The sequence below is a fragment of the Pteropus alecto genome, unplaced genomic scaffold, assembly GCF_000325575.1.
Source record: "Pteropus alecto unplaced genomic scaffold, ASM32557v1 scaffold76, whole genome shotgun sequence".
Taxonomy (NCBI): domain Eukaryota; kingdom Metazoa; phylum Chordata; class Mammalia; order Chiroptera; family Pteropodidae; genus Pteropus; species Pteropus alecto.
The window spans coordinates 30913244-30937178 of NW_006443138.1; the positions used below are offsets into that span (position 1 = coordinate 30913244).

The window sequence follows — 23935 nt, forward strand, 5'->3', positions numbered from 1 at the left end:
GAGCCCGACAAGCCTGCAGCAGCGAGATTAAAGGGTGGTGTCCCCAGCGGGTCTCAGCCCAGTCCCCAGGGGAAGGGAGAACCCTGCGGCCGTAGAACGGTGCGTACGAGCCGGGGTGGCCTGCGGGGCCCAGGGGCGGAGCCTCCGGTGAGACGTGGCCTGTAACCTTCCAGGGGCAGTTGTGCGGAGGGTGGCTGGTGGCAGCTAGAGGACTCGGGCCAACTCGGTGCCAGCGCCCTCCACCACCACTACTTCCACTACTCGGCGGGTTTGCCATCTGTCAATACCCGCGCTGTGCGCACAGGAAGTGACACACCCACCCTCCGGGTAGTGGCCCTGTTGTGGAAGACCATCTTAAAGGGGAAAAAAAGAAACAGCAAATTACTGTGCCCGCCTCCACAACTTCTCTCCTCTAAGCACTCCCCTCTTCCACTTTATCTCTAGTTTCCTCAGCAGCCTTCCTGCCACCGTCACTACTTATCCTGAGCAATAATGCTCAGTTTCTGAATCAGAGGATGTGAAACAACCCTAGAGATATTTCTCCTTATCTAATTTTGTAGAGAATTTACCAAAAGAGGGTAGAGGGGGAATGCCTACTTAGCAGAGGAAAAAAATTAATGCTAATGAGTTGAGAAATGTCCTTCTGATTCCCACTATTGGGCAAAGGAGGGGACATATGCTCAGCAGATCCTTCCCGCAGACTTGGTATAGAACTGTTCTACTGTGCAGGATTGCGAGTTCACATTTTGATTGCCACTTGCCAGGTGCTTGCAAAATACAAGGTACTGTTGCTGGGAACTGAAATTATAAAGAAACCCTAATGTCTAAGGGACTTAAATCCTCCATGAAGGAAAAGGCTTGAAGGTGGTAACCGTGGTGCAAGGTTTACCTGAAAGAAGTGCACTTTGTACAATCAGTGAATATGCAGAATTACACGGGGAAAAAATTACTTCCAGCTGGGGTGTTCTTAGTGGCAGAGAAGACATTTAGGCAGCCCTGATGGGTGGTAGAAGCTTCAAAGACAGAGTTGTTGAGCATTCTACCTGGCGAAGAGAGGCGCTGAGCCACAACCCTTGAGTGGGCAGGATAAGGTGTGTGGCCGGAAAGTGAGAGAAGAAGCTAAAGGGGGAGGTAGCGATTCCCCTGTGGAAAGGAGTGAGTGCTGGGCTAAAAGCATTTGACTTTAATTGCTCAGTGGGAAACTTCTGGAAGTCTGGAGCAGGGCCACAGCATGATTCCAGAGAGGGCTGAGGAGAGATGCTTATTGGCCAGATTTATCTGCGATCTCCAAGCTCGCTCTTCTTCCCACTGCTTCTGCTTAAAACCTTACTCACAGACAACTCATCTCCATGACAAACAGCTTCCCTGCTTCATTAACTAGTCTCTTTAAAAAGAAACCACACCCTTCAGATTTCTCTCCCTCCACTGATGTTTTAGTGGATGCAACCCCATATAGTGAGTGAGAAGAGGGAAAACCACAAACTTGACTTCAGAAGACCTGGGTTTGTATCCTGATCTCACCACTTACCGTCTCTGCAATCTTGGGCATTTTAGGCTTCCTGTGCCTGGGTTTCCTCAGAGGGCTGGTGAGCCATCTTAAAGTGGGCCCATACCACTTTCCAGACTATAACTGTCTGTCCAAAGTCCCATACCACTTTCCAGACTATAACTGTCTGTCCAAAGTCCAGTTAGATTTAGCTCTCAGTACCTCTCGTAAGACAGAGAAGAGCTTTCTGCGTGCCTATTCTGTTACTAGTCCAATGCTACAAACACAAAATGTAGAGGCTTGATAAATATTTGTGGAATAAAAGAACACAGAAATAAGTGAATGATGAATGAATGGTTAGCTCTGCTTGAAAGGCAATAATAAACTGAAAGCAGGCATAGCCCTCTTTCTGGCTGCCTGGGTTTAATACTTCAAAACCTGGATGACTTTGAGTTCCCCACAGGAATCAATACTGGAGAAACCATAAGTAATTGCAGTTCCCTGGACAGTCTTTATGTTGGCCTCCCTTGCCTGGGCTTTAATAAGATTTCCCTTGACTGCCAACCCAGAGGAAGGCCCACAAAGAAAGACAGTGACCGAGAGTTGGTCAGTGTGAGTGTTAACACAATTTTTCAGACAGGATGTATATGACATTAGAAATTCTTTTTTTTTTTTGTTTTTGCCCTGAGCACTCGTGGTTTTGACTTATGGTAAAACAAGTGTTTCCTTTAACCCTTATCTTTTGGTTGCCAGAAGCTGTTTTCAGCCAAGCCATTCTTCCAGAGTGTAAAAAGTTGTATTCCGTGCAGTCTTGGATGGTATATACAGGCATTTGGGCAATCAGGGCTGAGGTCATTGAGGCTATGGGACCAGCAAAGTTAACAGGTTCCTTAGCCATCATACCTGACTTCTTATTGCTCCTGGCAGGCTAGCCTTCCATCTAGAGACTGTAGCATCAAATAGAAACCAGAGTGATGCGGTGCAGGAGAGAGGACACTGGCTGAGTAAGAAGACCGGGGTTCTCCTGGCACCCACTCTGCAGCCCTGGTCAGTCACTCTACTGCTTTGAGCCAGTGTCTTTGTTTATAAAAAGAGATGATCCTCACCTAACAGGATTATGGGGAGAGCAAATAAAATTCTAGATGTGTGAAAGTGCCAGACCACGTGGGCTGTGACATTGGAAAGTGCAAGGGCACTAACATTTACTGACAGCTTTGTGCAGACATCGTGCCAAGGGTTAGTATGTATAATTTCATTCAGTGCTCACAGCAACCTGCCAGGCTGCCATGATCCACCTGTGTTAGAGAGTCTAGGTGACTGGCCCAATGTCATACCACAAGTGAGTGCTGAGCTGAGAATCAAAGCAGGGCTCTGCCTTGGACTTCAGAACTTACTTCTCTTTACCTAGCACTTGGTAGTGGCCATTGAATGCACAGAGTAAATACAGTCTTTTATTTCTTCCTTTTAATTTTCACCACTATGGATAAAGAATATTGGCCCACCTGTTGTAAGTATTCTCTTTTTTTTTCTTTTTAATTTAGAGAGGCAGTACAGCAGTGAGTAGAAGCATGGATGGGTTCTGAAACAAAGCTGCATGGGCCTGAGTGTAGGCTCTATGGGACCTTGGGCAACTTAGCTGACCTGCCTGTGCCTCAGTTTTCTCATAAGTAAAATGAGATAATCATACTTACTCAGAGGACTGTTATAAAGATTAAGTGGGATATGTGTATAAAATGCTTGGCATGATTCCTGGCACAAAAGAAGAGTTCGATAAATATTAGCTGCTGCCATTGTCATCTTCATTATTGCAAACATTCTCCCTCTTGGATTTCTGTAGGGAGCCTAACATAATGCCATTCACAAGTAGGTAGCTCAAATATTCTGATCCTACTATTTTTAAAAAATGAACATTTGAAGTAGAGAAATTAGGGATGATTGGTTGGAGAGGAATAAAACAAGATCTGTCTTAGTAGTGTCCAAAAACCCTGACTGCATATTTTACGTTATTAAAAACATTACGTTAACATAAATTCTATATAAAAATTAAATTATAAAGGAAAAAAGTCGACTATTCCTTCCCCTAAACAAATTAATATTTTCATTTGTTTATCTCACTTTTCAGTCCTTTCATTTGTTTGGAGTAACATTATAGATAAAATTCTACCTTTTATTAATTTATATCAAGGTAATATATGGTAATCCTTTAAAAATAGTACTAAGATATTTAAAACAAAAAAGAGTGGGTCCCTGTCCCACCCCTCACCACTCTCTAAACTTGTTCCCCAAAGATAATCACTTATATTTCTTTCAGTTATTCTGGCATTTGTCTCCGGCTTTCTAAATATACTGTTATTCTTGATTTGTCAGTTTTAGATATTATCTATTGACTTATAATAGATGAAAGTCTAAATGTCTTATATTACCCTTCTCCCACTGCTTCTCCTCCCAGTCTTCCCATTGCAGTTATATAACAACTTTTAGTTAAATCAATAGTCAATGTTTATATGATAACAAGCAAATAATTTTAACTGATGAGGCAAGTATGTGTACTTTTGATTATATTTCTTTTTTGGTATAATTTCTTTTCCCCTTGAAGATGATAATTGCTTTAATTCTTTACTTCCATAATTTTCCATGTAACTAGTTTTAGTTTTTTTCTGTCAGATTCATTGTTCCCCCCCTCCCAATATCGGATATTCCATCAATTTCATCCCCCCTTCCCCTAGAGAACTCTCTCTTGGAGCCCTTTGTTCTCAGCTCCAATCTGGACTGATTACTCTCTAGCCTGTGGCACAACTGTCATATTAGATATACTGTCTTGTTTACAACTCCCATGTCCTGGATCCTGTGCCTTCCTTCTCAGAGGTTCACTCCCTCATTTTGCTGGAGCATATCGTCCTGCAGTGTCCTAGGAAAAGGTATGAAGGTATGAGGGAATGTGTGTGTGTGTGTATGAGATCTCTTTTTCAAGTCATTATATGTCTGAAAAAAATGCCTTTATTTTACCCTCACACTTTTTTAAGGATTTGGATTTGGCTAGGTATAAAAATCTTAGGTTAAAGGTAATTTCTCAGAATTTTGAAATTATTTGCTTTGTTGCCTTCTAGCAAATAGTACGAGTGCCATCACTATTCTGATTCTTATCTATTTGTATGGGACCTATTTTTTTTTTTTTTTCTATCTGGAAACAGGATCTTCTTTTTATTCCTGGTATTCCAAAAGTTTCATGATGTTAGGCCTTGGTATGGGTCTTTTTTTCATTTGTTGGCTATTCAGTGGAACTTTAAATTTGGAAATATGTATCCTTTAGTTCTAGAATCTTTTAAAATAATTTCTTCCCCTCTGTTTTCTCTGTAATCTTCTTCAGAAATTCAGTTAATCATACCTTGTACTTCCTGAATTCTCTAATATTCTCACATTTTTTCTCTCCTATTTTTGTTTGTATTTGTTCTACATTCAGAGAAATTTCCTGAGTTTTATAATCCAGCCCTTCAATGAAATTTTTATTTTCAAGGTCCATTTTTAGTCTCTGCTTGCTCATTTTTTCCTCAGTATCCTGTCCTTGTCAGAGTGTCCTCTCATCTCTTTGAAACTATTATAATTTTGTTTGTTTTAGTTTTATTCTTTTGCAGCATTGTTTTATTTCCTCCAAGAACATTTTTTTTATTTGTTTTTGATCTATTTTTTATACAGAAAACCTCTCTCAAATATCTGGCTGTCTGAGAATATTTTATGAATGAGATCTAAAGAGCTGATTGAATTCTTCGTGTAGATACAGCTTATCAATCATTGTGTTAACATAGAGATTAGGCTTGTGGTGAACATGGCCTATTAGTTGACTCTCAGATGTCCAAATCTGGACAGATCTTTTCTCTAGGCTTGGCTGCCAGCATTCTGAGATCAGAGCAGGGACACAGAGGCTAAGGTTCCCCAAATCCCATCTGTAGACTTTCCCATGTCCCCACCCCTGTACCCCTTTGCTTTACTACTTCCCAAGGGCCTACTGTCTTTAAGACCTGATTCATGAAAGGGTGCTAATGAGCCTATAGCCCCTTTCTTGTCAGCATCTCCTTTCTCAGTGCTCAAATTGAAGTTCCTCTCCTCAGGCTGAGCCAGTTGCCCACTCTTCCTTCTACTTCATCTTTAAAAAATTTGTTCATATTGTCTACTGATGTTTCTTCTTTATCTTTGAGTAGATATAAAAATTTTCTCTTTCCTATAACTTTCATGTGGTTAGGGAAGGGGGAGAAGATAATATGCATATGTGGTCAACATTCCATGACTTCTAATGGAATTTTTTTTCTTTATTTCACTTGTATGCATATTTTTCTGTTTCGTTTATATCCTTTCCCCCTTATCTTCCCTCTCTCCATCTCTTCCATCCCTTCACCCCCAGTAACCAGTGTGTTAACATTCTGATATATATCTTTCCATGTGTTTTTATATGCTCATACAATTACATATATAGATATGTAATTCAAGCATATATAAATATACAGGGAAGGTTTTTTTCATCACTTATTTCCATAGAAAATTGAATCATATGATAAAAAGTTCTTTGCAGCTTGTTTCTCTCGTTCATTAACACATTTCGGCCATTACTCCAGGTCAATAGATATCTACGTAACTAATTCTCTTTAATATTTGCATAATATTCCATAGTAGATAGCAGTCCTTTCAACCATTTTGGTTTTGGTGGACACTGAAATTTAAATTAGATCTCATTTTATTCAGCCATGCCCTATTAATGGGCATTCAATACCACAGAAAAAGAGAAAGCTATTTTTCAAAGCTAGCAAAGCTTAATTCGAAAACTAGATAAGTCGTGTACAAAAAAAGAAAACTACACACCAATCTCAGTTATGAATATAAATGCAAACAAGTCTGCATAAAAATTAGCAAATTCAGTAGATTAGCAAAAGAATAATGCACCATAATCAAGTAGGATTTATTTCAGGAGTGCAAAGTTGGCCCATTATCAGCAAATCAGCATAATTCATTACATTAATAAAGGAGAAAATCTACAAAGTTATGTTAATAAATGCTGGAGAGGTATTTGGTAAGGTTCAGGAACTGTTTTTAATAATAAAAACTTCAAGCAAAATAGTAAAAGGAGAATATTTATGTACAACAATGACTATCAGAAACCAAGACAAAAAACAATACTAAATACCAAGCTATTTCTATCAATCACAGGATTGGAGGAGACCCACTGGCATCGTTGTTAATCAGCTAACCGAATGCGTTTTCAAACCCTTCCACTTCCTCAGTCTACATGAAGACTAGAGCCTTTCATTATGTGCATCCATCTTGCAGTGGGTTTTAGTAGCTACCAGTGGATGGTAGGGAGTCATCAAAGTGGGTATCTGTTTGCCTTTTCTAGAAGAGTTCGCCATCTCAAGGTGAAAGAACCAGATTCTTGTCCTCTATGCCCCAGTTCTAAGAGTCTCAAGTGGGAGGAGAAATAAAACATTCAAGGAAGTTAATCTCACCATTCAAGAAACAGAGTGACACTTGTTAGAGAGCAGAGGCAACTTGCTGAACATGTGAGGAATGTCTCTCAGGGCTGTGATGGCCCTGGGACCAGTAGGTGAGAATTAATCCTAAGGACCTGAACAGGATACAGAAAGTCTGGACCCTAAGGGCTTATGAGCTGGTGTCCCAGAAGGGTAGGCTATGGATGAAATGACAAGCTTAGAATCACTTCAGGAGTATGCTTGAGGAAGATATCCCTTCATCTGCTTTCTGAGCAAACTGGTCTTCCTCCCATTCTTTAGCCCTGCCTCCCTCTTCCCCAGAGCCCTGTATACACGCATATACCAAACCTCTCTGTTGCCCTTAAAGTCACATTTCTGGTCTGCTTCAACATCAGACTTCTGCCCGCCCACATATGAGTTTGGTTTGCTTTATGGGTTAAGATAACTGGAAACACCTGAGCCTAAGTTCACCCTTGCTCCACTGCCATGTCTGTGTGGAGGTCGTCCTGTATAATAATAGCTTCCATTTATTGAGCACTTGTTATACGCCAGGCTCTAAAGAAAAGGAGCCAATAATTAAAAAGCAGCCGTTATGTGCCAGACACTGGGCAAATATTGTCTCATTTAGCAGGCAACAAAATTCCTCATAATAATTCTCGTAGGGCTTCTAGTAAGCTTCCTGTTTAACAGTGGGAGCATTTATTATTTCTTTCACTTAATTGTATAACTAGTACATGAATACATTCCCATTGTTTGAAATTTTTGTGATAGACTTATTAGAAGTCTGTAACACACACACACACCACCATCACTATGAGCCCACACCCTGTCCCAACATCTTTATTTCTGTTTATATCATTTAATCCTAAACAACACTGTAAAGTTGATATTGTGTTTATTCTGATTTTGTAATTGAAGAAATCAAGGCTTGGCAGTGTTAGGTGTCTTGAGGCAACTTGATTCCAGGAGTGTGTGCATGTTTTCCAAAGTAGGAGCAGCTGGCCAGACTTAAGCCCAGTGATTACATTTCCCTAAAAATGTTTGTAACTGGGTCTTCTAAATTCGGCCCTCCAGATCTCCTCTGGGTTAGAGTTAACACATATTGCTAAAGTGGGAGGCAATTTAATATAACATTTGTGGTTCAGTTTCCTCATCTATGAAATGAAGGTAAGGACATTTAATCCTAAGTGTATTATGAGGATTCTTGAGACAATATGTGTAAATCACCCAGAACAGCGTCTGGCACATCTACCCCAAGGAGTTTGTAGGGACTTAGTGACATTTCTGTAACAGGGAGTGGAGCTTTTATTCCCACCTCTGGCAGCACTGTTTTCAGACCGAAGATTGGAAGCCTCAAAAGATTTAGAGGACTTTTCACCAGCGCACCCTAGCAGAAGCCTGTCAGTGTCTTTTAAAGTCAGAAGGTTCCCCACTCATAATGGTTACTCAGAAAACACTAGTTCCGTTTTGCCATCCGTTATACCCACTTTTTAACCTATTTCTCCTCAGTTGGGCAGGATGAGAAAAGTGTGGGGAGGATATGGCTCCCCTCCCCGAGACTGGCCCCCAAAAGTGAGAAGGGATAGCTGTGTGTGTTTCATTCTTGAGAACAAGCCAAAGGAAAGTCCAGAACCTGGCTTGTGAATTAAACTTCTTTCACAGCTGTAATTACTTCCTTCTTTTTTCCTACAGGGACTAAACTGCATAGTCAAGAATAGTAAGTCATTTTTTTGTTCTTGTCGCTTTGTTAATAAAGTGCCAACCTCGTGCTGATCCCTGAGAGAAGAGCTGCCATTCTTCTCCTGGTTTAAGGCGAGGGCTACAACCTTCAGCAGGAGTTGTCCTTGAAAGCCTTGCGTGTGCACACCTGTGCTTCCTATCAAGACTGTTCATTGTGCAAAGGTCAGGAAGCAGGAGTTGTCCTTGAAAGCCTTGCGTGTGCACACCTGTGCTTCCTATCAAGACTGTTCATTGTGCAAAGGTCAGGAAGTCGAAGCAGAACTGTCCTTTGAATTTTAAGAGTATCCTCTTGGGTGCTTCCCCAGTGGGTCTGTAATCCAACTTGATTTGCCAGAGCTTGTCTCTGTAAAGTGAGAGATATCTGTGGCGTTGATTTCATTTTGTGTTTTAATTCAAGAAGGAGGCACATATTTCAAGTTTCTGTGCTAACTGGGGACTCTGACGTATAAAAGTAAAGCAATTCTACCCCATCCTTCCTCTGCCCCCATTTCCAACCATTGCTTCATCTCAAAACCAAGTTGTGTGCTTTGTCTTCTCTCCTGAAATGGCTTTTAGACTTCAGAGCTTTGCAGTGACCCCAGACAAGCATGAGAAAAGATGGGGTAGGACAGGGAAGGGGAGAATTCTGCCTAAGATCACAGGCCTCTGACTGTTTAAGATCCAGCTCTCTGGACTCACTGCCGGGCATCTTGCTTGCATGCTTTAGTTTCTTGCAGTTTCTTCAGTTTCTTACAGAACATGAAAATCTCTGATTTTTGCTTCTATCCTGGCTACCAGGTAACTGCTTGGATGACAGCTGGATCCACCCTCGAAACCTGACTCCTTCATCCCCAAAAGATGTCCAGGTGCGGCTGCACTTTGCCCACACCCAGCATGGAGACCACGTCCCTGTGGTTCAAATCAAATGGACACTGCAGACAGATGGTGAGTGGGCATGTCATTGGGCCCTGTGGGATTCTACCCACCTCCAAGTGAACCCATAAACTAGAGCCTCTGGCTCTCCCATCAGATTCAGAACTGGGTTCCCAGAGCTGTGCTCAGACATGAGGGCCCAAATTCAGTGCTGAGAGGATCCACCATTTCATGCAGTGAATACTTCTTCAGTGTTTTAGATGTTAGCCCATGATATGTTCTCATTCTACCATCTTTCGTGAAAAGCCTTCTTTCAGCCTAAAAACTTTTATCACCCAAGGGGAAAAAAATGTCAAATGGTTAATTCTGTGACTGCAGTATCGAATATTTACTGGAAAGACGGTAACACAGTTGCCAGCTTGCTTTTTCCCTTAATTTGGGGCTGTCGTTTCTTAAAACAACATCTTCCAAATCTTTTAGAGGTAGGGGGTTATACTACAGAATTGAGAAGATCAGGGATAATAAGAACCAGCCCCGGTTTGTGATCAGGGCCTGGGGGAGGGGATCGGAGGGTTCTCTTTGTAGGTCCCCAGCTCCTACTGCTATTGCAACCTCTTCAAGGATGGTGGGAATGGCAGAGTTAGACAGCCATGCTTTGTTGCCCATGCTCTAGCCACAAATTTGCATAGCCTTTGCTTCTAGCCCAGTATAAATTGTCACTTGTCCTTGTCCAGCTGGGACGTAACTGTCTACAGGGTAGGAGGCTAACTTAGTTCCAAGAGTAAGCTGGGAGGAACAGGAAATGGAGGGTTGGGTAAGACAGACAGATGTTTTTTTAAGAGTGAGCAAGCATAACCAACAGGGAGGTGACACACCCAGCAGTTTGTCTCATTGATCTGCATCTGTGTCTCCTCTCCACTGTCTCACCTTCAGCCAGCATCCTCTACCTGGAGGGTGCAGAGTTATCTGTCCTCCAGCTGAACACCAATGAGCGTTTGTGTGTCAAGTTTGAGTTTCTCTCCAGACTGCAGAGTCACCACAAGCGGGTAAGAATCCAGCTCCTATGATGATCATGAGGAGCAGAACATGTTTTTGAAAACTTCTTAGATGTGCCTACCCCTGCATTTCCTTCCAACTTCTCTAGCTAGTCATTATAAAGAAAGTTGAATGGGGAGAGGACTTCCCCAGCCCTGCTTCCTGTCATCTGTGTTTGTACCTGAGATTAATCTGGGCCCTGCCTCCAGAAAGGAGCAGCTTTGCCTAGACTAGAGAACTGCAGTGGGTGGGGTACAACCAAATGAGTTCTGCAGCAATTTCAGCTCCTTTTGTTGCTCATAACCAGATGGTAAATTGTTCATTCTCATTTACTTTGTTTAAAGCAATGGTTCTCAAAGTGTGGTCCCTATCACCTGGGAACTTGTTAGAAATGCAGATTCTAGGGCCCCACCCCAGACCTGCTGAATCAAAAGCTCTGGGATGAGCCCAGCAATCTCTTAACAAGCCCTCTGGTGATTCTGATGTAAGCTCCAGTTCGAAAACTGCTACTTTAAATCTGCAAAAAGTGGCCATTTGCAGATCTCCCACAAACACAGGCAGCAAAGGCAGATTCCATTCTCCCGTGTTTAATTAGGGCCTCCAAACTTGACTGCTAGGTGGATGGTGATGACCAAGTGCCTAGATATTTAGAAGCCAAGGACTCCACCCTGCTCAAAGTAAATGAGCAGAGTAATTAGAATAGGAGTTGGAGTCCATATCTGTCTTCTGCACCATTCAGAAAATATCTCCCCACACTTTCTGTCATCTCTGCAACAAAGGAACATGCCAGCCCAGGGTGGCTGGGGATCTCTCTCCAGACAACCCTCTGCACTTTTGTGCTCCAGAACATTCTCAAGAGATCCCTGGCTTTCCCATTTAAGGAGGAAGAGTCATTTAACAAGTAGTTTTTAGCTGCCTGTTGTGTGCCAGCTCTCCAGTAACCCCAAGTCCTCTGGCTCGGCTCCCTTACACCATCATTCTGCACTTTGAGAGGGCTGATAGGGGAGGAGGACTTTTGTGCCTTCCCCCAGATTCTCTTGCATACAACCCTATACTCATGAGGCCAGATATGGGTTTTTCTAAATAGGCAGGAAAGATCAAAGGAAACAAAAGAGCAAAGATACAGAAGCCTCTGATTTTGGATCTTGTTGTAGTGGTGGTTTCTTCTTATTTTGACTGATCTTTTAGGGCCGAGTAGGGTGGGCTTCTTTGGGTATAGCTGAGTGAGAAGTGTGCCAGCCTCCCCTTCCTCCCTTCTCTACAGTGGCATTTTACCTTCAGTCACTTTGTGGTAGAACCTGGCCAGAAATATGAGGTGACCGTTCACCACCTGCCCAAGCCCATCCCTGATGGAGACCCAAACCACCAGTCCATGAACTTCCTCGTGCCTGGTAAGAGTGCCCTACCAAGCCCTTCCCTTCACCACGTGGCTCTGTAAAAGAAAGCAGCAGGTGGCCCAGACATCAGCATCCCTGCTCAGCTGGACAGTGGCTACCGTTGTCAGCATGTGGTACCCACAGAACAAACAGATGCCAAGGATAGGGAGCTCTCTGGTGTGTGGCTGCAGCCTCTACTCCCTGAAGGCAGAGCCTGTTCTCTGTTGGCACAAATGGTGGATATTGGCCCAAAGCCCCAGGAGTTTTATGGGAACCAGAGTCTCTCCCTCTGTCCAGAGAAGCACACTTCCTGCCCAGAAAGTATGAGGAAGACAAGCCACTCTTGGAAGAGTTATAACCCCTGCTCCCAGCCTCATCCCAACTTCCATCACCTTGTTCTTCACTTTTATCCCACATCCTACCTGCATTTATCTTAACACCGTCCTATGTATGATACCATTTCCTCTTCCCTACTAAGCCATCCTGCCTATGAATACTGCCAGGTTTATCTTTTAAAACAGCATTCAATGTGTGTGCACCTTCTCTTTCTCTGTTCTCATTGTTTGAAGCCAGCTGCATTTGGAACATCAGTCCCCTTGAGGACAGAGTCTGGGTCTTATACCTATTTGTGCAATCACTAGAACCTCACAAATTTCCTTTCCTGTAGTAGGTAATCGGGAAATGCTTGTTAAAGATGATGATGACCTTCTTTATCTCTGGAGCATCCCCGCCCCCCGCCCCCCCCCACACACACACACTATCCGCTTCCACTACTTTATTTTTCTTCATCTTACTCATCACTTCCTGATATTATATTGTTATATTTGTGACATTATGCTGTTTGTTTTTATTCATCTCTTCTACTAGAATGTAATCCCTGGACAACAGGGACTCTATCTTATTCACCACTGAATCTCCAGTGCCTAAAACGGTACCCGACACATATTGAAAGCTCCATGAGCACTTGTTGAATGAGTGAATCTCCCCAGACCCCTTCCCTGTCCCTAAAGTAGACTGCCTTAGTCCTTGTCACTTACGGCAATTCATATCTGTCACAAGGCTTCTTAAACCAATATAAAAACGTTATAGTCAAGGAAATTGGGGAAGGGGATCAAGAAGGTATATGTGGGGGAGTAGTCCTTGAGGTAGTTGCCACACCAGCAGCCTCATCAAGTTACCTAGGAACTTGTTAGAAAAAGAGATTCTCAGAACCCACCCCAGACCTGCTGAATCAAACTACCGATGATGGCACACTCCACGGAGGAGCAGAGAACAAAGTTCTCTCATTATAGAAAGGCAGAGGCAATCCTGGAAAAGAAGCTGCAGTAGGGAGAGAAGGAACTGGAGTGGACCAAGGTTCTTTGGTCACACAAAGCAAACTCAGGAGAAATACACTTGAATCTAGAGGGTTCCCTAAGAGAGTAGGGTGACACAACCAGGTCCACCCCAATGCTGTGGGACCTGTGACCAGTGGCCATGATCCAGTCCTGGGGCTTGCTTTGAAGGGGCCATCCTTGAACAGTCTCCCCAAAAAGAAAAGGTTGTTATCCCTGGTGTCAGCAGTCTGGAACAGCAAACTTTCTAAGGCAGAGGCTTAATGGTTTCATTTCTTTTCTGGGTCTGCAGACTGCGAGAACCCCGAGATGAGGATAACCACGCCATGTGTGAGCTCAGGTAACTGCGGCTGGCAGCCTCACCAGGGGCGCTTTACCTGGTTGCACACACACGCCCTCTCCTCACTCCCAGCCTGTGTCTGTACCCTGGGCAGGCAGCCTGTGGCAGCCTAACATCACCGTGGACACTCCGGAAGCCCACCAGCTACGGGTCAACTTCACCCTGTGGAATGAATCTGCCCATTACCAGATCCTGCTGGAGAGTTTCCCACGCACAGAGAACCAGACATGTTTCAAGCACGTTATGGATATACCCATGGTAACTTTCTGCCGCTCTTAGCCCCTCAAACAGAGCTCAGAGCCACCTCTCCAGGCCTTCAGCCTCTCCTTCTGATCCTAACAGCTATGTTGCCAGAAGCCCAACACTCAGTGCTGTGCTTAGTAAGTTCCAATCCAGGGCTGCTGCTTTGCTCTTTTTTCCTTCCTCTTGGTATGTCGTTAATACAGAGTCGATTCTGTGGTTGAGGTTTCCTTTTGTTCTTACAGTCTGTAGTTCATAGAATATAGTTGGTCCCTGCCCTGCCCACCACCCCCTTCCTTTTTGTCCTTCCCTCCACCACATTCTCCCTGTTCTCCTTTTGCTCTGCTTTGTTAACTTCACTTATTTCAAAAAGATTAGAAGATTTTTTTAAATGTGGAAATGAAGACAGAGGGAAAATAAAGATGAGGTGGTAAAATGAAGCCCGGGTGTAATGAGCACAGAAAATGTGTGCCACACTGCTGGGTGTAAGCACAGATTTGTCCTGGTGATCCCCCGCAGCCAAAGCAAAGAGGGAAATACCAGTCACTAGCTGTGTTTATGAGTTAACAACACACCTGGTATGCTAGTCTTCCTAGGGCAGAAACCTGAAAGGTGCTTCTCCTGGTGGCCTTCCTGCGGGCACACTGACAGGGGTGGGGAAGGTTGTCATCAGCTTCCTGTAACACCGCGGCCAGCTCCTGTCCAGCTAGCTTCACCCATCCTCTCCTCTCTCTTCAGCCCACACAAGAGGATTTCCACCAGCGGTCCAACGTCACGCTCACCCTACCGAACTTTAAGTGGTGCTGCCACCATCGAGTACAGGTGGGTGAGTGTTATGTAACCAGGTGTGAGAGAACATGCACAGGTGGGCATTTCTGCTAGATGGGCAAGGGATGGAAGGAGGGTGGCTGGTGTACCGGCACTCTCTCCAAGGACCCAACAGCAGTTGGGACTCCCTGCCTGGTAAGGCACCTGTTCTCCCGGCCGCCGCACCCGGGGCAAGGCTCCTTCGACCCCCTCTCAATGATGGTCTCTGCCTTCTCTAGCCCTGCTCTCCCGGCCGCCGCACCGGGGCAAGGCTCCTTCGACCCCCTCTCAATGATGGGTGGTCTGCCTAACAGCCACGTGGAGATCCTGGAGCAGCCAGCCAGGTCTGTTACTCTGCTGGCAGGAAAGCAGCAGTGGGGGCTCCATGTCCACCAGTATCTCGGGGTCCCTTTCTTCCCTGCTCTTCTCTGCTCTCACAGATCCAGCCCTTCTTCAGCAGCTGTCTGAATGACTGCCACAGACATTCCGTGATGGTCCCCTGTCCAAAACTTCCAGGTACTTCAGATAGGAAGCAAATGCCTGTCCTGGGGCATATTCGGGATAAGAGTGGATAAAGGTCAACAGCATGACCTGAACCCTGACTTGGTCCTAAGGGTGGGGGCAGAGTTTAACTTGGAGTTATACAGGCCCGCGGTGTGTGCTTTAGGGAGACACTCTCCTGAGTCAAACTCCTGATTGCCTTTCATGTAGCCTTGGACAAAGTACTTAATCTTTCTGATCCGCAAATGCTGTGACCAGAAAAATGGGAATTGTTATTGTCATAGAGTTAGTTACATACCCTGGACAGAATGAAGTGCTTTAACATGTCATTGTTTATAATCCTCACAAGTTGTAAATCATAGTACTAAGAAGTGAAGACTCCCTCCCCCAGGTTCAGAGATAAAGAAACTGAGGCACAGAGCTGTTATGTAACTTGTCCAAGATCACATACCAAGGAAGTGGCAGAGCCTGTTCAGAAGCCATCTGCAGCCTAACATGTGACTGCAGTCAGAGCTGAGCAGAAAGCAGCAGATGTTGCACTGGCCAGAACGCAAATCCGGGCCTCCCAGGTTTGCGTGGAGGTGGGAGACATCGTTTAGTAGACCAGCAACTCAGGTGTTTCATAGATGGTTTCAGCAAGTTTAACCTATATCTAAGGAGCTCTGTGCAGGGCCAGGGCCGTTAGCAGGCCCTCAGCGGATGTCAGTGACGGTTTTGTGATTACTGCTAATAATTAAAAATACTCTTTTTCTTTGTTCTCATTGCAGACTTGATTGCAGGTAAGCCCAACACTCCTTCCCATAGTGGGCTGCAGGAGTCCCGTGGGGACATTCTTCAGGGGCCACATGAGAAGTCCTTGACTGGGCCTTGTGTAGGCCGGGCACACAAAGCTGAACCAAGAGACTCACTCAGGGGTGGGTGAGATCACCAGCATGTCATGGTACAGGCCGGAGAGGCCAGCCTAGGCTGGGGGACCTCAGGGCTGGCATAGCAGGCCTCCTGGCCACATCACTCATGCTGTTCTGCTCACCACAGACTCCATACCCCTGTGGGTGTACGGGTTCATCACGATCATCTCTGTCCTTCTGGTTGGCTCTGTCATCCTGCTGATCCTCTGCATGACCTGGAGGCTATCTGGTAAGGGGCAGGCTCTGTGGGGTGGGTCCTGGAGTTTTCCCCTCTGCTCCTCTCTCTCTTCCTGTGTCCCCCATCCCACTCCAGTCTCTGGAAGGCTGTGCTCAGAAGGCACCTTTCAATCTCAAATTTAGTACAGACTTTGTCTCTTGTTAAGAACTCAGAGGCTGCAGTAGGCTACTCTGAGCTCAAATACCAGCTCCACCACTTATACCTGGGCAAATTACTCAATTCTCTGAGTCTCGGGTTCTTCTTTTGTAAAATGGAAATTATAATGAGACCCACATCATAAAATAATCGTAAAGATTACATAAGATAATGCTTATGAATTCTTAGCATAGAGCCTGGCACATGATATTTGCGTAATATATGTTAGCCACAATTACATTCATTGATATTAAAATTAACTTTATGACAATTACCAGGTTGGAAAGAGCAAGGGTGGTGTTTCCCTGCATCAGACATGATCAGCCGGGCAGGCGGGACAACCTGAGCGACCCCATCCTGCAGCCCCCAGACTTGTACCCCTGAGGTCAGGGAGAGTAGCATGACAAGGGACAGCATGATGTGGTAGAGAAGTCTCTGGGGACCCAGAGCACAGGGCTGTGCACCCCAGCTCTGCCTTACTGATTTGCAGTCAGGCAAGTTGCTAACAAACCATAGATTTGACTGTCTTTTCTGGCAAATGGGGTCACAATGCCTTCCTCTCAGGGCTGTGAGGATTAAAGGATACAGCAAGGAAGGTGCTCATTAGCGAGTTAATAACTATGAGTTTGCCATCTCCACAGTAGCCCTCCCGCTAAGCAGGAGAGAATATGAGTCCTCAGGTTAGGGGCGTGCGGCTTTTCCTGCCCCTCCAGGACCCTGGGCTCCTTCAGCGATCCAGGGAGCCATTTCCACACATAGAAGGCTCATCAGGATTATAGGGAGGGTCAAATGAGTTAAGGTCTCTGTGAGTGCTTCATAAACTTTCAAGCTCTCTGTAGATGTCAGGGAGGCTTCTTGTTTCATTTTGCTGTTGCCCTTCAGAGCTTTCCTAAAGTGCCCCCACCACAGGATGAAGGAAGGGACAGGAAAGAAACCTCACTCGTCATTTAGCTGACTTTTGAGAGTTCCGGAGAAAAGCCCAAAGGGTGGGATTTGAATGAAGGCTCTAAGTGTCTTCCTTGGCCACCCATGGCTTCTTTTCCTCCCGGCTGTGTCACCGAGGAGTTTCCTTCATTGCATCTTAAGGGGAGCAGCTGCTCAAGTGTGTTGGTTTCCCTTTTTCACCTCAGAAATAGCAGGAGGAAATGTAAGCACACCCAGTAGAGGCTGCTTCTGGAGACGTGTTGTAAGATTTATGCCTCCTGCAAGGACACCTCTGGGGAAGGGCTTTTCCTCAAGTGTGGGTCTCCTTGGGGGTGGCCAAACTGGGGAGGGGGGACCAGAACTGGAATGAGGGACCAGAGGGGAACCCCCAGTTTGGAGGTTCTGGCTGGGTCAGTGCCACAGGATACTTGTGACTCCAGCCAAGTACGTGCGATGTGCCGGGCACTTCACATTCAGTCTCGTTTAATCCCCCACTACAGACCCATTTTATGGGGGAAGAAACTGAGTTTCTGAAATGTTAATAACTTTCCCAGATCTCACACTTCATCATGGCCAACCAGGATTCACATCGGAGCAATTCCACACAGCACGGTCCACCTGCGAAGGCCCACAAGCATCTAATAACCGCTGCCTCAGGCTGCCGTCCCTTATCAGTTGCCCTTTCTCGGGTGGGGCCGCCCTCCCCTCAGACGCCCCTGTGAGCTGGTTTCTATTTCTCTTCCAAAAGAGCCGCTCCAATGTTTTCTGTTTCTTTTCAGGGTCTCATCATGAAAAATATGGCAATGACACTAGAGACACAGGTCAGTATGTCATGGCATGGGTGGGCTGGGTTTGGTGTGTGTTTGTGTTCGTGGGCGTGATAGAGGGTTCTCCTGAGAACATGGGTGGTGTCCCTACTGCAGTTTACCTCCTGATTCCCTTCAGGAGACGTCACTTTTAGAGGGCCCGCCTTCTATATCCCCACACAGAGGACACCTCAAATGGCAAAGCCAGGGTAATGTTTTTTTAAATCACTTGGACAAGGAAAAAGTGACCAGGTACCATATTTTGTGAAAACACGTCCTCCCTATAATAGACATCTCTGTTCTATAGGCAGGCCTTTGTGCCTTTGTTTCTTTTTAATTAAAATAATTAAAGTATAGGCTAAAGGCCAGCTAGAAATATAAGACAGAGAGATTAGATTCTTTTTCCCAGAACATACCAGACTGTGATTTTTTTCCAAGCAGCCAAAACAGGTGAAACAGCAACATTCGGCTTGTCCAAGGCCTCAGTTACATTTCTTAGGCTAAGGAGCCAAGCTCTGCCTGGTCCCTCCGCTCAGCCTGAGGTGTGAAATGAAGGTCAGCGCAGACACACACCTGAACTTACGGGCTTGGCTTCTCTTGTTTCCCCCAGATGTCCTGCCCACTGCTGGCCTGATGCCCCCTCCCCTAAAGCCCAGGAAGGTCTGGATCGTCTACTCTGCTGACCACCCCCTCTACGTGGAAGTGGTCCTAAAGTTCGCCCAGTTCTTGCTCACTGTTTGTGGCACCGAAGTGGCCCTTGACCTGCTGGAGGAGCAGGTCATCTCAGAGGTGGGCGTCATGACCTGGGTGGGACGCCAGAAGCAGGAAATGGTAGAGAGCAACTCCAAGATCATCATCCTGTGTTCCCGAGGCACCCAAGCCAAGTGGCAGGCCATCCTCGGCTGGGAGGAGCCTGCCATCCAGCTTCGATGTGACCACAGGAAACCCGCTGGGGACCTTTTCACAGCAGCCATGAACATGATCCTCCCAGACTTCAAGAAGCCAGCCTGCTTTGGCACCTACATCGTCTGCTACTTCAGTGACATCAGCAGTGAAAGCGATATCCCCGACCTCTTCAATATCACTTCCAGGTACCCACTCATGTACAAATTTGAGGAGGTTTACTTCCGGATCCAGGACCTGGAGATGTTTGAACCCGGCCGGATGCACCGCGTTGGGGAGCTCACGGGGGAGAACTACTTGCAGAGCCCCAGCGGCTGGCAGCTCAAGGAAGCTGTGGAGAGATTCCGGGAGTGGCAGACTCAGTGCCCTAATTGGTTTGAGCGCGAGAACCTCTGCTCGGCAGATGACCAGGACCTCGAGTCCCTGGATGAAGAGATATTGGAAGAGCCACTGCTGTCACCAGGAAGAGGGATGGTGAAGCAGAAGCCCCTGTTGCGGGAGCCTGCCCCAGAGGGCCACCTGGTGGTAGATCTGCTCCTCGCTGAGGAAGGAGGGGGCGTGGCAAGGCTGCAAGCTCAGCTTCAGCCCCAAGAGCAGCTGGCAGCCCCGATCCTCCAAACCGCTGTGCTCCCAGTGGAGTCAGTCCCTCCCACTCAGGCTTTGGAACCCGTCCCTCATGATGGGGGGAGCAGCCCAGCCAGCCGGTTGGCTGTCGTGGATGGAGGTGAGGCCTGCCCACTGCTCGAGGGCCGTGGCCCTGGGCGGAATAGTGTCCTCTTCCTCCCCTTGGACTCAGAGGACTCACCTCTCTGCAGCACTCCAGTGGCATCACCCGACCACCTCCCAGAGGACGTAAGGGAGCAGCTCGAAGGCTTGATGCTCTCACTCTTCCAGCAGAGTCTCAGCTGCCAGGCCCAGGAGGGATGGAAGAGACCTGTGGTGGCCCTCAAAGACCCATGCTCACCCTACGAGGAGGAGCAGCGGCAGTCGGTGCAGTCCGACCAGGGTTATATCTCCAGAAGCTCCCCACAGCCCCCCGATGGACTTACGGAAATGGAGGAAGAAGAAGAAAAGCAGGACCTGGGAAAGTTGTCTGAGCCACTCTCCCCTGAGGCCCTGGAGAGCCTGAGAAGCCTCCAGCGACAACTTTTTTTCCAAGAGCTTCAGAAGAACTCTGGCTGGGACAGCATGGAGCCAGAGAGGCCGGTCATGTAGGTCCTCCCAGACCCAGAGCGTTGTGAGAAGAGGGTGTGTATATGCATGGGTATACACGTGTGTCTGTAAATGAGTATATATTCATGTGCGAAATGATACCTTTAAAATGTAGACATCTTGATTCTGATGCCTGGGCATCCCCTTTAATTTTTCTTTCTGCGACCATCCAGTCATCTTCCATCCCCACAAAAATCTACAGCCCATTACCAGGAGCTAGTGGCTGTGTCTTTGAGTTTCCATCATTCATTCATTTGTTCATCCATTCATTCATTCAACATTGATTTTACACCTGGCATTGGCCCTGGCCACCAAGGAGCTTAACATCTAGTGAGAACGACAGATTAGCAAAGAGAAGGACAGTCACGCACAATGTCAAGGCTGACCAGAGGCCTGCCCAAGGCTATGAAACACAGAAGGTGCACCTGGCCCAGGGAGAAATTCCTGGACAGTTGCTGTATGAGCCGAAGGAGAAACTAGTTTCCTGGGCCAAGAGATTGTGGTTGGAGAAGGCACCAGTCCTGGGAAAGGGAGCAGCGAGCGTATGGGGTAAGGGCTGGGAGGTGAGTGGGACCTGGGCCCATCAGCAAACTGCAAGTTGAACCTGGAGAGGAAGGAGGGAGGTATGAGAGATGTGATGGAGCGGTAACCAGAGCCCAGGCTGGGAGTTGGGACATCAGCCTGAAGGCCTGGGACAAATTGAATGCCCTGCAGAGGAGCAGGCTGAGAGCCACACATACCTGGAAGCCACCTCAGATTATTTTGGAAAGAGACAGAGTAGACATCTATGATGTGAAACTAAACAGCATCCAGCAGGGAGATAAGTCTGAAACCTCAAGTTCACATTTTGGCAGGCAGTCGGTGGGAGAGCTATGGCTAAGGATGCTTCTGGGGCTGCCGGCTGGGAAGCATTGGAAGCTGGGAGCCCTCAGCTCCATGCTGGGGTCCAATGGCAAAGTGAATTGAGTATGAGATATGGAGGGCCCATAGCCGGGTGGGAAGACAGGTGGCATGGTGGGAGTGCAGTGGCAGTGAGGAAGGGAAGAGGAAGGTACGCCACTCTGTACTTAAAGGTCTGAGGTTCAAAAACAGCATTTGAGAAGAGATGCTAAGTCCCAGTATTCAAAGTTGTTCCTGGAAGAGCATGCTGGGATACCATCTGTCCTTGGAGCTGAGGGTTCTTCAGCACCTATACTTGAGTCATTAACTATTGCCCCAAGTTTCAGCAAGGAGGAGAGGATTCTGAAATGTGATGGGAAACCAGATATCACAGATGTACATGTGTGTGTGCATGCACACATGCATACTTAAGCATGAAAAGGATTGTCAGTAAAAGAATGAATAAATTTGTTAACTGTAAGAATTTCCTGGTAGTTATTGTAAGTCATATGTTATCATAGGTCAAGAAGTTCCTAGTTGTAGAGTTCTTGTGTGATTTTGCCAAGTAGCAGCAGGACCATCAAAGGCCTAAGTCCCAGATGGTGTGTAGTCCAGACCCATGCCAACAGCATCAAGAGACCAGGTGAGGGAGTGCTATGGATGGCATGTCTGTGTTTCCTCAAAACTTTTAGGTTGACATCTACTCCCCAAGATGGTGCCATTAGAGGTAGAGCCTTTGGAAGGTGATTAGGTCATGAGGGTGGAGCTTCATGAATGAGATTAGCGCTCTTATAAAAGAGACCCCAGAGAGTTCCCTCCACTCTCCTGCCATGTGAGGACATAGCAAGATAGTCATCTGTGAACCAGGAAGCAAGCTCCCACCAGACTGAATCTGCCTGCACACTAATCTTGGACTTCCCAGCCTCCAGAACTGAGAAATAAACGTCTGCTGTATATAAACTGCTCAGTCAGGTATTATATAGCAGCCTGCACAGACTAAGACAGGTAGAAAAGGAACTGAAGCCTCCTAGTCATCAGCCTCTCGGAGTCCATCTTCAGTAACTCGAGGTGAGCATCATTGTGTCCAGATGCCTACTAAGCTCTCGATGACATCTACCTAGCTTCCAATAAGTGCATATTAAATGTCCAGAGTGTGGAGTAGCATAGTGGACTCTACCTTGCAGGAGCCAGGGCTCCCTACCTGGCAGCAGAGCGGCCTAAACCAGCGTAGTTCTGGTGCCCAGAAACACACTTGCATTTAAATTGCATTCCCCACAAACCTTGAATTCTAGCTTTGCTGGTCTTTGAGGCCATATGTCTTCAATTGGCATTGTCCACTATGACCCTTTTATCTCCGAAGCTGCTGCTTTTTTCCTAACAGCTTTATTGAGCTATAATTCACATACCTACAATTCGCAGTTGACCCTGTGCAGTTCAATGGCTTTTAGGAGTTCAGAGTTTAGCAATCGTCAACATAATCTATTTTAGAACATTTTCTTTCCCCGAAAAGAAACCCAGCACTCCTTAATCATCATCACCAAGCCCTCTAACTTCTCTGTCCCCAGGCAACCACCAACCTTTCCATCTATGGATTTATCTGTTGTGTGGACATGTCATATATAAACAGAATTGTAAAGTTCCCCAGGTCTTCTCGGCTCTCTCTTTAATACCATTCCTTTGTTGGTCCCACGTCACTTCCCCTTCGTTAGGGCCCCCAGTCTCACACTGGTCACCATAAGTGCTGGAAATTCTGTCAGCCTGAGGGAGTGTCTGCCATCAGCCAAATGCCAAGAGTTTCAGGAGCATGTATAAAGCGAGCCAGGTCTTTATTATTCTGAACCGTGGCTAATAAAATCCTGCTTTGCCCAGAAGAGCCCTCCAAGAACAGATGTCCTCCAAGCTGTGGCTTTCCCACTTCTCTGGCCCTGCTCCTGAATAGAGTGCAGCAGAGGTGGCTCAACGTGGGCAGAAGGACCCAGAGTCAATGCGTGACCAAAACACCCAGAGTAGTAGCCTGTGACTAGTGGCCAGTGCAAGCCTCCAACTCCTGGGTGGATTTCCACGAGTTTTGCCTATCTGCTATCTTGATCCTAGTCAGGGGAAAAAAAGGGGCGGGGGGTGCAGGGCATGATTAAATGGCAGGTGATCTAGACATTACTTGATAACAGAACTGTTTACAACTTTGATTTTAAACCAGTTTCTCTTTTCTGCAGGAAGGTCCTCAGCAGTGTTTAGGTTTTGAGTGGCTTTGTTCAGTCATTTAAACATTTATTCAGTAGTTTGAGCTGGGATCTCTAGATGCCAGAATATGATGGATTTTACTTTTTTTCGCTGATCTTTGAATATTAAATAGGGCACATGGGAGAAGCTGTACTTACAGTGCAATGGGCGATTTTCATTCTGTGGCCTTTAGGCTCTGCAATTGATGTTCTTCTTAAATAAGGGGAGAGCCAGCCCTGTTCTGTTCCAGTACCTCCTGAGAAGACTTGCCAGTGAAGGGCCACAAGACACGGTCTGCCCCAGGCTCTGCAAGACAGTAGGGGCCCATGTATGCTTGAACTCAGAGTAAAATGCAGAGCTGGTGTTCCAGCACCAGCCCTGGGCCTCAAGTCGGGTGTGTTGGAGAGTTTCCTTAAAAAGAGGCTGATGACAGTTAACACAAGTCTGGGCCCCGGGCTCCACTTCTCGCCAGCCGAGTGACTTAAGTCAAGTTCTCTCTCTTAGGCTTCCAGTTGCTTGTCT

The 23935-nt window shown here is 46.2% G+C and overlaps 1 protein-coding gene across 1 annotated transcript in view; it reads left to right on the forward strand.

The window, feature by feature from the left end:
* Positions 1 to 21677, forward strand: part of IL17RA (interleukin 17 receptor A) — a 22423-nt gene extending 746 nt beyond the window's left edge. Inside the window, exons 2-14 of the mRNA XM_025040996.1 lie at positions 1092 to 1106; positions 8656 to 8680; positions 9481 to 9627; positions 10489 to 10601; positions 11855 to 11981; positions 13593 to 13640; positions 13735 to 13898; positions 14619 to 14702; positions 15128 to 15229; position 15302; positions 16224 to 16325; positions 18173 to 18214; positions 18810 to 21677. Of these exons, the coding sequence (XP_024896764.1) occupies positions 1092 to 1106; positions 8656 to 8680; positions 9481 to 9627; positions 10489 to 10601; positions 11855 to 11981; positions 13593 to 13640; positions 13735 to 13898; positions 14619 to 14702; positions 15128 to 15229; position 15302; positions 16224 to 16325; positions 18173 to 18214; positions 18810 to 20317 (2478 nt within the window). The 3' untranslated portion in view covers positions 20318 to 21677. The remainder of the gene's footprint in view (positions 1 to 1091; positions 1107 to 8655; positions 8681 to 9480; positions 9628 to 10488; positions 10602 to 11854; positions 11982 to 13592; positions 13641 to 13734; positions 13899 to 14618; positions 14703 to 15127; positions 15230 to 15301; positions 15303 to 16223; positions 16326 to 18172; positions 18215 to 18809) is intronic.
* Positions 21678 to 23935: the final 2258 nt, after the last annotated feature.